The sequence below is a fragment of the Nannospalax galili genome, unplaced genomic scaffold (assembly GCF_000622305.1).
Source record: "Nannospalax galili isolate Female #2095 unplaced genomic scaffold, S.galili_v1.0 scaffold461, whole genome shotgun sequence".
In the NCBI taxonomy this organism is placed as follows: domain Eukaryota; kingdom Metazoa; phylum Chordata; class Mammalia; order Rodentia; family Spalacidae; genus Nannospalax; species Nannospalax galili.
This window is the reverse complement of record NW_008349975.1, coordinates 2,906,611-2,920,928: the sequence shown is the minus strand read 5'-3', so window position 1 is coordinate 2,920,928 and position 14,318 is coordinate 2,906,611. Positions and strand designations below refer to the sequence as shown.

Here is a 14,318-nt window from a genome sequence, read left to right as displayed (position 1 = left end):
ATCCCTTCACAGGTCAATATGAGATTTATTAGGAAACTCTGATGTCTGACTACAGCTGGCCTCAACCAAGTAGCACCTCCCCCTTGCACTAGTAAAGCAGCATCAGAGAAAGTCAGTTAAAACATAAAGGTTAGGGACTGAAGAGATGTCTCAGCAGTTAAGAGCACTGGCTGTTCCTCCAGAGGACTGGAGTTTGGCTCCTAATTCCCAAATGATGATTAACAACCATCCATAACTCCAGTTCTAGGGAATCCAACACGCTTCAGGCCTCCACAGGCATGGCATGACATAGGTGCACTTAGCATACAAACAGGCAAAACATATAAAAAGCAAAAATAGATGGAAATAATTTTAAAAATCCAAAGTTTAAATGAGATCCATTGTCCAACAAAAGAATATAAACATGTCTATACTTCAGTCAAAACTCATTTCTCACATAAAGGACCAATCATCATAAATGGAATGAAAAAATAAGCTAACGCCAATTAAATATCAGATCTTAGCCATGGTAAAAATGCTTCGATGAACAATTGCCAAGAGACTTGGGATAAATGAAAAATAGAAAGTCTCAGCAAAGAACTAGAACTTTAGAACTTGAGAGCACAATATCCTTTAGAAATGAAGGTGAAATCAAGTCCTTTGTGGATAAAAGACACTAGGGAATTTATCTCAAGCAAATCTACCCTGGGAGCACAGGTGGGGAAGTTTTCTAACCAGAAAGAAAATGGTGAAAGAAGGAACAAAGAAAGTTCAAGAACAAAAGAAAATAGCAAAAAAGGGATAATAAAATAGACTTTTCTTCTCACCTTGAATTTTCTAAATTATAACTCACACAGCAAAACTATAACTTATACAAAGGAAAAATGAAACTGACGTATACATTTTCATAAGGACAGACAGAAATTAACTGTGCTGGTAATATTTACCAACTTCCTACTCCATGGGCACAAGTTAATATTATTAATAACTTGGAGGATGATTTGTTAAACTTGAAAAGCTACATTTTTTCTTCAATTTGGTAATTTTATTTCTAGGAACTAAATTCTATGATAAGGTATTTTGCGTACATAAGATCTATTTACAAAGATGCCTGCTGTGTCATTGAAAGAGTAATAACAAAAGGAGCTTATATGTTCTTTAATAAGCACATGGGCTGAAGCCAATGATAGATTAATACCGTTAAATATTGAATATGAGCTAAGCCTGGATGTATTGGTTAAAAGCAGCCTATAAGATATATGTAAGTTTAAGAGAAATATTTTATGCTTACTTGATTTCTACCTATATAAGTATACTTATGTGTGTAAAAATATATGAAATCATATTACAAAATGATGTTTGAGTCAGTGAAAGATGTGTAATAACCAGCCTGTTATTTAATGGACCTGGGTTGAGTAGAAAGCTCAGGGGGCAAGTGTTTGCAAAGTAAGCACAAAGGTCTAAGTTTAATCCAAATCACGTTTTAAAAAATATGACTAAGATTAGGACCTGCTGCTTATTTACGCAGTTCTATGCTGCGTTTTTGTCTGATTGAGTTTTCATGGGTTTTGTGCATACTGCCACTATTGCTGTAAATTCATATGAGCAAATTCACAGAGGACTGGGATTGTGATACCTGCTTGCTTCTTATGGCCATTTGCTTCGCATTTTTTTTCCATCTTTTCACCTTAAGATAGTGTTTATCCTTGAAGGTGAGATGAATTCCTCAAAGAAAACAACAAAGAGATGGGTTTTCTTTCTTTTTTAACTTTTAATAACTACATGATTAGAAGAAACATTTCATTACAGCTTTAACATATTCAGTAACACACTCTCACACATCTCTTTTACAAGTGGCTGTAAGTTTCTAGGTTCACAGTTGAATTAATACAGTTATACAATATTGAACTCAGTGTAAGCCCTATAAGACATAAAATTGAATGAGTTTTTAACCTTTAAAAAAAGATCTCCATTTCATTTTAGAATATATTGTTTCTTGCAGAAAGACTCATTGTTTTTGCTACTAACACTGAGATGTTGGCACATGCATCTCTAATCTGTATGTATCTGATTATTACTAGTCATAATTGGTTGCACTTTGATCCTTGGTACCTGTGTATGTCTATAAAGTCATCGGGTAGATTTCAATGGTAATGTTTATTACCTCTACTAATTAACATGTTGTAAATTTCCATGTTTCCCTGAAGAACAGATCCTCAAACGACCTTAAGAGTAAAAATAAATTAGGTTTTCTTTCTTGATCCCTTACACCAGCCTGTGTCTTTTGACAGGGGAGTTGAGGCCATTGACATTTAGTGTTATTATTGAAAGTTGTGAATTGTATACTGTCATTTTAACTTCTTTGTGTTTGTGAACCCATTTTGTGTTACCATTGTTATACCTTTATTTTCTTTCTGTAGCCTCTTGGGCATACATTCCTTTCTTTGGTCCTTTGTATTGCCTGTGACCAAGGCTAGAAGGAGAACAGGATGTGGGAACTGAGAGACTGAATCAGGTTGTCAGGATCCCACAGTTAAGACCGTTAAAGGAGTCTTTAAAGTTTCAAATGTTTAAATTTTTTAAAGACTGCAGAACTTTTAAGGTTGTACCATATTTTATAATGTGATATTAGCATTAACAGATCTTGAGGACAAGAAATGGGAAGGTTATGGTTTGATAGTAATGTGTCCGTGTGTCGAGTTGACAAGAGATCAGTTATGTTGGATAGCAGCATCAGTTCTCAACTTGACACACTTTGGAAGAGGAAACCTCAATTGGGGAATTTTATCTATGGAATTGGCCTGTGGTCCTGTATAAGAAAGCAGGCTGAGCACAGGCCAGAGAAGGGAGTCAGTAAGCAGTGTTCCTTCATAGCCTTTGCTCCAACTTTCTGCCCTGCCTATGCTTGTGTTCTTGCCTTGGTTTCCCTCAGTGTCACTTAGAAGAGTAAAAAGACATAAATCCTTTCCTCTCCATGTAGGTTTTGGTCAGTGTTTGATCACACCAATAGAAAGTAACAAGGACAGTGGGTCTGAAATTCTTTTTTAATGCCTAGTGGCACTGTAACCACTGTAACCTAGTGTAGTGGATACACTAGTGTGACTGTAGCATAATACTCTGTTCACCTGCTTTGTGGGAATGCTGGATTAAACAGTCCTACAGCCTTTTCAGTTATATAAAAGTGTAGCACATATACACTATACACTAGGGGCATAGTAAGTGTTTCTGATATTCACATAATAATAAAATCAATCTATGATACCTTTCTTTTTTAATTTTTATGTATTATTTTTATTTTATGTGTATACGTGTATTGCCTGCATGTAGGTAAGTGCACCTGTGTCGTGCAATGCTGGCAGAGGACAGAAGAGGCTGTCAGGTTCTTTGGAACTGGAGTTACAGTTGTTAGCTGCCATGTGGGTGCTGGGATTTGAACCAGGGTCTTCTGCAAGAAGAGTCAGTGTTCTTAACCACTGAGCCATCTCTCCAGCCCCAAGTTTATATTATTTGAATTTTAAGAATGAGTTATGTATCACTCATAAAATAAATACATATATTAAGTGACAGAGTTCATTAAGCTGTGGCATGAATCTTGATTCCTCTGAGCTGTGGATTCATGGTGATTATCAAAAGATCTATGACAAGGTATAAATTAAACAAGTTTAATTTTTCCCTGTTAATTTAAAAATTATCTTTGTGCTGCAGTTAGTGTAGTTCAGAGGCAGAGTGCTTTCTTAGTTTATGTAAAGCCCTGAGTTCAATCCCAGCATTGCAAAATAAGACAATTGTTCACGAATCATAACAATTTATTTTACTTCAGATATCTTTCAAGTGGTATAAGGTTATAAAAATATACCAGCAGGGCTGGTGATGTGGCTCAGTGTGTAAACATGCTGGAGGCCAAGCCTGACAACTTTAGTTCAGTCTCCAGGACCCACATATAGAAGAGATAACCCACTTTTGTAACTTGTCCTCTAACATCTACATATGTGATAGGTGATGCCTTTGTACACACATGTGATATGTAATGCCCATTGCACACACACATATAGAAATACAACTCACACATAAAATAAATAAAACAGTAATTAACTATTAAAAAATCTCACTAAAGTACCATGAGTTATTCTTTTGTGCAAAGGTAGAATATGGAGACCATTTCCACTGACACAATTGACATAGTGTGTGCATGTAGTCTGTATGTGGTATGTGTATGTATGTTTGGTGTGTGTATATGTGGTGTGTGTGTATGTACATTTGGTGTGTATATTTGTGATGTGTGTATGTGGTATGTATGTGTATTTTGTGTATGTGGTATGTGTGTAAATGTGTTTGGTGTGTTTTTATGTGGCATGTGTATGTATGTGGTGTGTATGTGTATGAGGTATGTATGCATGTGTGTGTATATTGTACATGTGTGGTCTTATGTGTGTGCATGAGTTCTGTGTGTATATGGTATATGTATGTGGTGCATAAGTGTATGTGGTGTGTATATGAATGTGAGGTGCATATGTATGTGGTGTTTGTGTGTATGTGGTACATATGTGTGTATGTTGTATGTGTGGTGTGTTTATGTAGGTGTGTATGTGTGTATATGGTGTGTGTATATATGGTGTGTGTATGTATGTATTGTGTATGTATGTATTGTGTTTATATATGTTGTGTATGTGTGGTGTGTGTTGTAGGTATGTATTTGTATATATGTGGTGTGTGTACTTGTCATGTGTGTATATGGTGTGTATGTTGTATGAATGAATGTGTATATATTGTGTGTGTGATATGTGTGCTGTAGGAATGTATGTGTATATGTATGTGGTGTGTGTGTATCTGGTGTATATGTGTGTGTATGTGGTATGTGGTATGCGTGTGGTGAGTCTATGCGGTGCTGTGTGTTTCTAGTGTATGTGTCATGTGTTTTTTAAATATATAAAACATGATTGTGGATGTTTATTATCTATAAGTCTTATTGGAGTTGGAAAAATATCACCATAAAGAGCTAAACTTTGGGTCCAGTGAGATGGCTCAGTGGGTTAAGACACTTGTTGCCAAGACAGTTGACCTGAGTTTGGTTCCCAGGACTCACATAGTGGAAGCAAAGAACCAACTCCTTCAAATGTCCTCTGACCTCCATTAGTGTACTGGGCATGCATGACCCTCTCCTCTGAGGAATATAAAATTTAAAGTTTTTTAAAAGCTCATTTAGAAAAGTAAGCTTTTACATCGTTCCTCATCATTAAATATAATAGAATGTGAAAGCAAGAGTCCTTCATTGGGAGAAGGATCTTCTTGATAAACAATAACAACCTAATGAAAACCTAAAACAATTAACTGTCTAGTTTAAAGATTTATTAATAACCTGTGTCTTTTTATCAAGAAGATTGTATAATTTTAAGACAACAACTGCACTTCCTCTGAATCAAATACATTATATTAAAAGTACTAACATTTCTTAAAAAGAGAATTTCAGTATTATTACCAAGACCTTGTTCCTTGGAAATAATAAGTATTTTGTTTTGAAATGAAGGAATAATGTTAAATTTAAATCTTTTGTAAATAGTGTCATCTATTCTAAATAGCTTGCATTTCTTCAAACACTTGGAGGAAAAGCTATGAAATAATTCAGAAACGCATCTTTTGTCTTTCAATAGGAATTCAAATGAAACAGATGGTCTCTTGGTTTCTAGTCATTGCTATGTCCTGGCTTAGGTGATCAAAGAAAATTTCATTTTTTGTGAGTTGTTTTTGGAAATCTCACAGAAGCTTTGAAATCTTCAAATGCCTCAAATCTTGACTCATGTTAACAAAAATTGTACCAGAACAAAAAAACAAAAAAACTTGTTCAATCTACAAACAGAGCATCTGTGATGCTTCTTGTGAGATCTGGCTATCCTGATTCTTCAAAGAAAGAGGGAGACTGTCCTGGCAAACAGAACTTATTGGACCTGAGCATTCATCTGCATTTCCTTTTTAAGCCCCGCTGACACAAAAGACTGAACTGAATAAGGAATAAAAGTGGCATTAATACACAGGAAGATGAAAGTAATGGACAAACCCCAACAACATACACGTTTTGACAACACAGCCTAAGAAACTTGAAAATGAATGTTTATAAAAACCAACTTACTCACACATAGCAGAAAAGTAAGGCAACGTGGGGGAGATAACAGAACGCAGAAGATAATTAGCATCTTAAAGCTTTTAGGAATTTGAGGCAAGTAAGACTTCAGCATCTGAAGGATAGCAAAGAACTAAAATGAAAGAAAAGAGAGTTGATTTGGGCTTTGCAGGAACTGCAGCGAGAATCTCTTCCTGATTTCCTAACCTGTGCTCTTCAACTAAGGATGATTCTTTTTCCCTTAGACCTGTGCAGAAAGCAGAAAAGAAATGTCAGAGAAGGTTTTGGAAGGAGTTTCAAGAACAATGATCACAGGCATAGCCTGTTCTTGTCATCAGGCATCATAAGAAAATGAGGCTGTGATGAGATCCGTAAATAGATTGGCGCTATCCCTTGCTGAACCCTAAAATTCTGAAAGTCACACTGAAAACCTCCATTGGGCAACACATAGATGGCTACATCTCTGGTTGAACTAGTTGCCCAAGAGAGAAGCTCTATCAGTACTGGCAGTGAAGAAGCATTGGGCAGCTGTATTAACACCGCATCCTATAATTACAAACATTTCTCAATGACCATCTTACATCAGTTGAGCTCCAAATCATTTTTAGTGTCTCATTTTCAGAAATAGACATTTGAAATATCTTGTTATAATTTTTAAGGCAGGGACCAGAGATAAAACATGAAAGAGAAAACAAATAAAAGATAAATTAGACAAAATATGACAGAAGAGAGCCCCAAAAAGAATATTTTTGAATAATGTGGACAAATATGACAACTCCACGCACACAATGACATTTCTAGAAAAAAGAAAAGACATTAATATGTAATAAGAGAAACTGGTGCAGGAAATTAGTAAAAAGTTTGGAAGGTGAGGTAGAAAAAATTTGAAGAAAGTACAATCAAAGTAAAAAAGAAAAATAGATGTCAGGAGAAGGATGTAAAAATCAGAACATCAGTACAAAAGTCCAAAACATAACTTGAAAGGCAGAACAGAAAAAAAACGAAGAGAAATTTCCATCAAAACAGCAGGACTAGATTCCCTGCTGTGTTTAACCACTGAGAAGGATTTGTAACTGTGATGCAGGTTTGGTTGAAGCAGTGGTAGGAATATAAAACTATAATGATAGTTAAAACGAGACACTTATTAATAGTAAGGAAAGCATATGTAATACAAAAGCTGTAATTATGGCAAACTCTGAATCTACAAACAATAATCACAGATTCATAACGTAAATATTTCATGTTTGTTTAACCGTGTTTATATTACTAAACTTTGGGATTAGTGGGGATTTAAGTATGCATAGAATATATTATAAGATAAAAATTCTTACATTTCCCTAGTAGAATATTAAACCGACATTTTAAAAACCACGTACAATATTGCAGCAGCATAGATTTATGGATATAAATGGTAAACAAATAGCTAAAGAAAGATTACCTCTGAAGAACTTGATATAGAAATGGATGAAACAGTGGTGTGGCTGTTTTATATTGTATGGAATTATTTAAAATTTTAAATGTTATACACACATTATAATTATATATTTTAAATAGTTTTTTCAGGAGTAGTCTTTGCAGACACACATTTGCCTCCAGATTGTTTCAAACTTTATTTTATGCTAGTTTTAAGGCTAGTTTGTCACTGATTCATGAATGTTGACTGAAAACCCAAGACCCATGAGTCAAAGATAGCAAAGTTCATTAGTAAAAAAAAGCAAGCAGTGGAAATATCAGAATATTGTTGTCCTCAAGTCTCCTGGACCTCCAGCTTAGATGAGTATAACGTACAACCATTTATGTCTGGAAAGCAGAGCTTGGAAAACACGCTACTTTTAGAGCAAATTGTAAATAAGGTTTTCTTTTTTCAGGTGAGCAACATAATCTAATGTTAGAATGTCATCTGATGGTTAAATAATCATGGAAATTGGCACAGCTCAACAGTGGTCAGGGACTCACAGTCTTGGTATGTTCAGCAAGAGACATGGCAAAGCAAGAGGCCCAATGAAAACCGCATCTTTCATTCCAGATCTAGGCTCTGCTAGTTACTAGCTAGAATTTGGGCAAGAATCTGTACTTCTAAAACCTTTATTTTCTTGCATGTAGGAAAATACTAATACCAGTTTTCTTGAGCCTGAAGTAATGAATGAAAAAGTTAGTACTGTGTCCAGCGTACAATGAGTATTAAACTTGTATCTTTTATCTTTTCAAAATAGAAAACAAGACAGAAAAGTACAGATCTGGTGCTTTAGACTTTGAAAATAAAATCCAGTCTTTTGAAAGTCCCAACATAAGCGCCAGTTTTATCACTTGTTATTAGGGATGCAATATCCTTATCAGAAGACCACAGAAGCACATCAGGAGTAGTTAAATATTGTATATGGTTACTTTAATAAAACCTTACATTGTTAGACTTCATATTGCAAAAACTCGTTCCCTTAAAAATCAAATAAGAACATTTATTGCAAAGATATTACATTCACCTTCTCAAGGACCAGAATTCCAACTCCTAATTTGATCTAGATTTGACCACTATTTCTATAAAATTTAGTTGTGCAAGTAATTTCAGTTTATGTGATAGCATATTTATTTTTGATGCTGACAGACATTAATATCTTTAAACAAAAAAAGTGACATACCTCAACTGATGGTTTTTAAAATGCTATTTGTTGAAGGAAAATCTGTCTATAGTGACATTTTATATGTGTGTGTGTGTGTGTGTGTGTGCGTGCATGAATGTGGGAAGTGTGTGAACAAATGGGTGATTTCTAAAGAGATTCACAGTTTATTCACATCAACTTCCAATAAGGACAATCACCCATTACCAACACTGTGATTGCCGTAGTCATGGGCTGATTAGATTTATGCTTTGCTTTAAGAACAAATGACAAAACAATCCTCTAGATTTAGTTCATATTAACAAATTCTAATCTCCTTTCCAGTGTTCCTTCAATCTTATCTCTTTTAAGCTATTTATTACCTATAGAATCATTCATAATCAAATACCAAATCACTCAATTATAAAAAAAATCCTTAGAGGGTTCCTTATACTTCTAATTAAATTTCTCTAATTACTTTTGGAAGAATGATTTAAGCCTGTATTATTTAAAATTTAATCACTAAAAGTGTGTACACTTTATCAATTTCTGTGCTATTAAAATATGTAAAAGCAAACTGTTTCAGTGCTTTGAAGGCAGTCTACTTGAAAGATCAGAGCATTGATCTAGAATTAGCCCCCTCAGCACTGCAAGTTCTGCTCTGCCCATTCTGCTATATAGTGTCAAGTGAGCTATGTTACCTCTGAGTTTCCTCATGTTTAGAATTATGTGCTATTATTTACCTGTATTATGAATTTATATTACAGAATCAATGAGTTACCACCTATAAAATATTTGGAATGATTCCTACAACAAAACAAGCTATGTAACTGTTATTTTGGTTGTACAGGTATCATTTCAAAGTTCTTCATATTGCTTCTCAATAGACCACTTCCTTTATGATATCAAATTGTAACATATTGAGATATTTTAACAGTACCTATTTTGGTTATGAAAATGTTATAAATAAACTATTGCTGTATATAAAATTATATATTAATAGGGACATAAAATGTTTATTTTGTTTATAAGATCTATGTTAGAATGAGAAAACATTTTTAGCTTTAAGCAGAGATTGGGACAGACAGCACACTATAAGCAATGCTACTTTAAAAGTGGATCATAATTAAATTTCAATGAGGCCAATTGTTTTCAAAGGCAAGTCAACATTTAAAAAAAATCATCACTACCTAACTAAGCCAAGACTTCTTAGGGAGAAATAAGAAGTCCTGCATCCTGTTTACATATCTTGTCTCAGAAAGAGAACTTAGTGTCCTTCTTACACAAGTAGTCATTCATTTCCAAAACAGTAAAATATGAGTAATTGCCTCTAGGTTTAGTTTACCTTTGATGTGGTTAGGGCATGTGTTTAATTTTCATGTCATATTTTGATAAATAAGTTCAGTATAACACCCACCATGCTGACACTCACTTTTCATCAAAGTTTTGCTAAAAAATCTTATATTCTACATTAAATAAAAATAAAACAAAATAAAAAAATAGATTTTTATAGGATATGACTTACAACAGGAGTTCCACAAACCATGTTTCTTTGCCAAATAATTCTTTTGAACTGATATTTTTTGTTGGAATTATGTAATGTCTTCCATTTTATGCCAGAAAAATAGCCAGGATATGACTTTGACATCATATGCATGGTGAAAATGTGGAAAAGCATCTTAGAACACCATTTACTTCTCTTCAAAAGGTCAGAGCATTCTACAAGTCAGCTCTGGGAACTGACTGGCAAGAGACTTGGATATTTGGAAAATTAATGTTTGTGTGTGTCTCAGAATGTGCATGTGTATTCTCTTCTGATAAATCCTTTCACAATACAGGGAACATTGTGTCCATCTAATTTTACAATTGCCTTTTGAAGAGTGCGCTTTCAAATTCAATGATTACTTACAAAGTCACTTATTGTAGCTGAACCAGAATTAAAAACCTGCTTCTGAATATTGAGCTCACCAAATTACTTTAGTGTGCTAAGGACTGTAACTTGAATGAATTACCAAATGATTTTCCTGGGACTTTTAACATTTTGGCAGCCCCATATGTCTATTCATTAATGTCTCCTAAACTATGCTAGCTGAACCTATGTCAGTAAGATAGTCAGCAGAGAATATGTCATTATAACGTTATTCCTGTGATCTACCTAAAAATGCCATTTTAAAGAACGTAACTATATTTGTCAAATTTGTTAGGGTTTTTAAAAAAAAATAAAATCTATAATAGTTCTCACATGTGATTTACTTTTTCTTTGTTCTCACATGCTAGAATTTGGGGAGGAGCAAGTAGGGGAAACAGACAGCTACAGTACACACTAATCTTTAAAATCTAGAAAGTATTCAGTATTTCCTATGTGTCCAGCACCTGTCTAGGAGAATTACATGTGTCAGCACATGACACCTTACCTCAACCCCATAGTTGATACCATGATCATCTCTACTTTAGAAATGAAAAAGCTAAGTACAGGGAGGTTGAAGTACTCTGACCCTGCTCACCCAGTTCAGGCAAACAAGTCTACTCAGCCTGCCTCTAACACAGTGAATTTCAGTGGGAAATATTAATCAAAGTGACTGAGTGGAGATTTCTTAGAAAAGAACTTTGAAGTATATTAACTTTGCCTCTGGACCTCTTTCTATCCAAGGTTCAGGAACTACAAATTCTTGGTAAACATAGAAGAGGTATTAGTTATATTCTTCTAGAAAAAATATGCAAGATTAATGGATTATCTGGAACACATTAGTTAAAACTCTTGAAGTGCAGGAAGAATGTTTGCAACAGTCAGGATGCTGGTGTAGACCATCCAGGTTTCCTTTGTGTGAACAAAATTCAGACATTTGTTTGGTGAGCATGATATTACATCATGGATACTAGAAAACCTTTTCCTGACTCTGATGAGACCTGGCAGCATGCTGGAACCCAAGCAGGAGCTGCTGTTAAAACTACTACCAAACCTCCAATCTCTCCAAATTCACTGTGATAAATACAACTGTATATTCACTAAAAACATGAATAAAATGTTCATGTAGAATTATTCATTCTGTTTTCTTACATTTAGGACTTCAACTCTGTGTACTTATAGGTTTCTTAAATAATGTAAATATGATTTTCAAGAAAATGTGTCTTTGTGTATTTGGTAATAATTTTAAATAATCCACCTTCAATTTATCTTCTGGAGATTACTTCTGGAAGGAAATGCCTTTTCTGGTCATCTACAGGCACAGTCTAATGGAATAAATGAATAAATAAATACATAAATAAATGTAATAAGATGTTTCAGCATTTTCCCCTGAAATAGGTTCATGTATAAGAGCATAGTAATTCCAGACTAAATAACAACTTGGCAAATTTTCATCTGAACAGTTTTTAGTGGCTATCAACACAAAACCATTTTCCCTACCTCCAAAAATATTAATGTGTCATTCTAAGTTTCCTTTAATTATTTTCAATTCTTTCAGATTAACATTAACACTCTCCTGTCCAATGGACCTCAAAAATTTTCCAATGGATGTGCAAACATGTATAATGCAACTGGAAAGCTGTACGTATGACCAATTACATTTTCTGATTATTTTTAAAATACCGATGATGTAAGTCTTTAATGGTTCAGATAATTAATTTTAGAGTTTTTGTTCAGTCACATGCTTACTAAATAAACAGTTGCTTTTTTTCAGTAGGTCCTGGGAGTAAATGATATCTCTCAGTACAGGTACTTTATATCCCCCAAAAGAAACAACCTTGAGGATTTAGAAATCAGTTGTTATTCTTTTAATTGGGTATATGCCTCTATATGTGTCATCAAAGTAAAATGGACAAATCATTGAAAACAAAATGCTATTCATTTGCCAAATGCCTGCAATGATCTGACACTCCCTATGGATCATCTCATACTTGAAACAAATACGTTCTGATTCATGTGTTTTGAGATGTGAAAAGTGTACCTTAGAGTTGATGACAGATGTCTGGCTCAAAATCTTATGCTTTTTTCCAGTAATAAGTGTTTGTTTTAGCTGAATAAGCTATTTGCACCATTTCAGGAAAAAGGAATTCTCTCACAAATTATCAGAGATTTGTCCACATTTAGGGACTCCTCTAAATGTCTTCTTTGTAAATAGATCATATAAATTTCTGGTTAATGTTGATACAAATGAAAGGGCCAGGTGTATGTGTTTTTGTAAACATTTTTATAATAGAATAAGTGATATAGCAAGCTACTGTAAACAATAAAAGTAATTGGTTTATTGTGGTCTTTCTTTGGGAGAGAGTCTCATTATGCAGTCTTTATTCACTATGTAGACCATACCGGGCTTGAAGTTACAGAGATCTGCCTGCTTCTGCCTCCAAAGTGCTAGGATTAAAGGCTTGTCGCAATATGACTAGCTGTTTTACAGTGTTTAATCAGACTGAAATAGAAATAAATATGCAACATTTCTCTGTAATTATGCTCTGTCAGGGTTTAATTAAAAAAGGAAAGGTCTGATTTGAATTCTTCCCTGAAGAAAATTTGTAAATTTATCTTCAGACTTCAGGGTCTGACAGGCAAGTTTTGTAGTGAAATGGAGTTGTCACTAGAGGGCGAACGAAACTCATAGGGAAACATGACCCATCCGCTCTGTCCCCAACCTGTACTGTTTTTCTTAAGGATCTGTAAATATCTGCTTCTCTGGTAATAACTCCTGTGTATAAAAATTAAATGACTTGTTTCTTCAAGTATATCTTAAATATTAAACACAGGTATAAATAAAATACTAAAGTAAGTGAAAAGTTATCTAAAACTGGGAAAGCTGTTTAATTCTATAAATGGGGAAGAGTAATAAAGATTGATTCTTAGCAGTGAATTCCTTGAACTGTGAGCCATGAAGAAAAGCAGTTTGAGAAAGGGTTCTGTGTCTTGACTGCTGTGTGATAAAACAGAGGGACAAAACTTTTTTTTTTTTAATGAATAAGACAGTCCACAGGACAAAGCAGTTCATGAATATGCTATTTACTGAATTCTAATGAAGAACGAGGAACTGTCCAAAATTTAAAATGCAAAAAAATAGTTGATATCCTTCTTATCTATTTATTTATTGCATATGTGTGAAAATGTGTGTGTAAGTGCATATGTACTTTGTGTATGTGCACATGTGGAGGCCAGAGACAATTGAAGAAAACACACCTACATTATGACTCAAGATGTATCCCTAAAGAATTTATAGTACAAACAGATACACAATGATAGGGCTACAGGAAGAGTTCTATATTTAATTTCTAAGTTTTTATTTATATCACAAAAACATTTCTAAATGCACAATTCTTAGTTGAAATAAGATAGGAAGGACCTTGCAGTCATGGAAAATACTGGATAATAATTTATTACAGTTATGGCCATAAAGCTGTGCTGTTAACTGACTCAACAAGGACAGGATCTTTTATTATCATCATATCCTAAGGATATAATTCTTTATTTAATATCTAAAAATAAACACAAATAGCATAAGAAGACATCACCAGTGTGAAATACTAAAATTTTGATTATAGGGTGTTGTAGGTTTCCTCGCGGGTCCAGCCCACGACCTGGAGAGCGCAGCCTGAGCTTAGGCCTGGCACTTCCTCTCCTACAATAGGGAAGTAAAATAGTAAAA

The 14,318-nt window shown here is 34.2% G+C and overlaps 1 protein-coding gene across 2 annotated transcripts in view; it reads left to right on the top strand.

Annotated features, from left to right (window-relative positions):
• The window catches only part of Glra3 (glycine receptor alpha 3), a 175,501-nt gene that overhangs the window by 93,579 nt on the left and 67,604 nt on the right, over positions 1 to 14,318 (top strand). For both annotated transcript variants that reach the window (XM_029570437.1, XM_008847144.2), the window contains exon 6: positions 12,153 to 12,235. In XM_029570437.1, the coding sequence (XP_029426297.1) occupies positions 12,153 to 12,235 (83 nt within the window). The remainder of the gene's footprint in view (positions 1 to 12,152; positions 12,236 to 14,318) is intronic.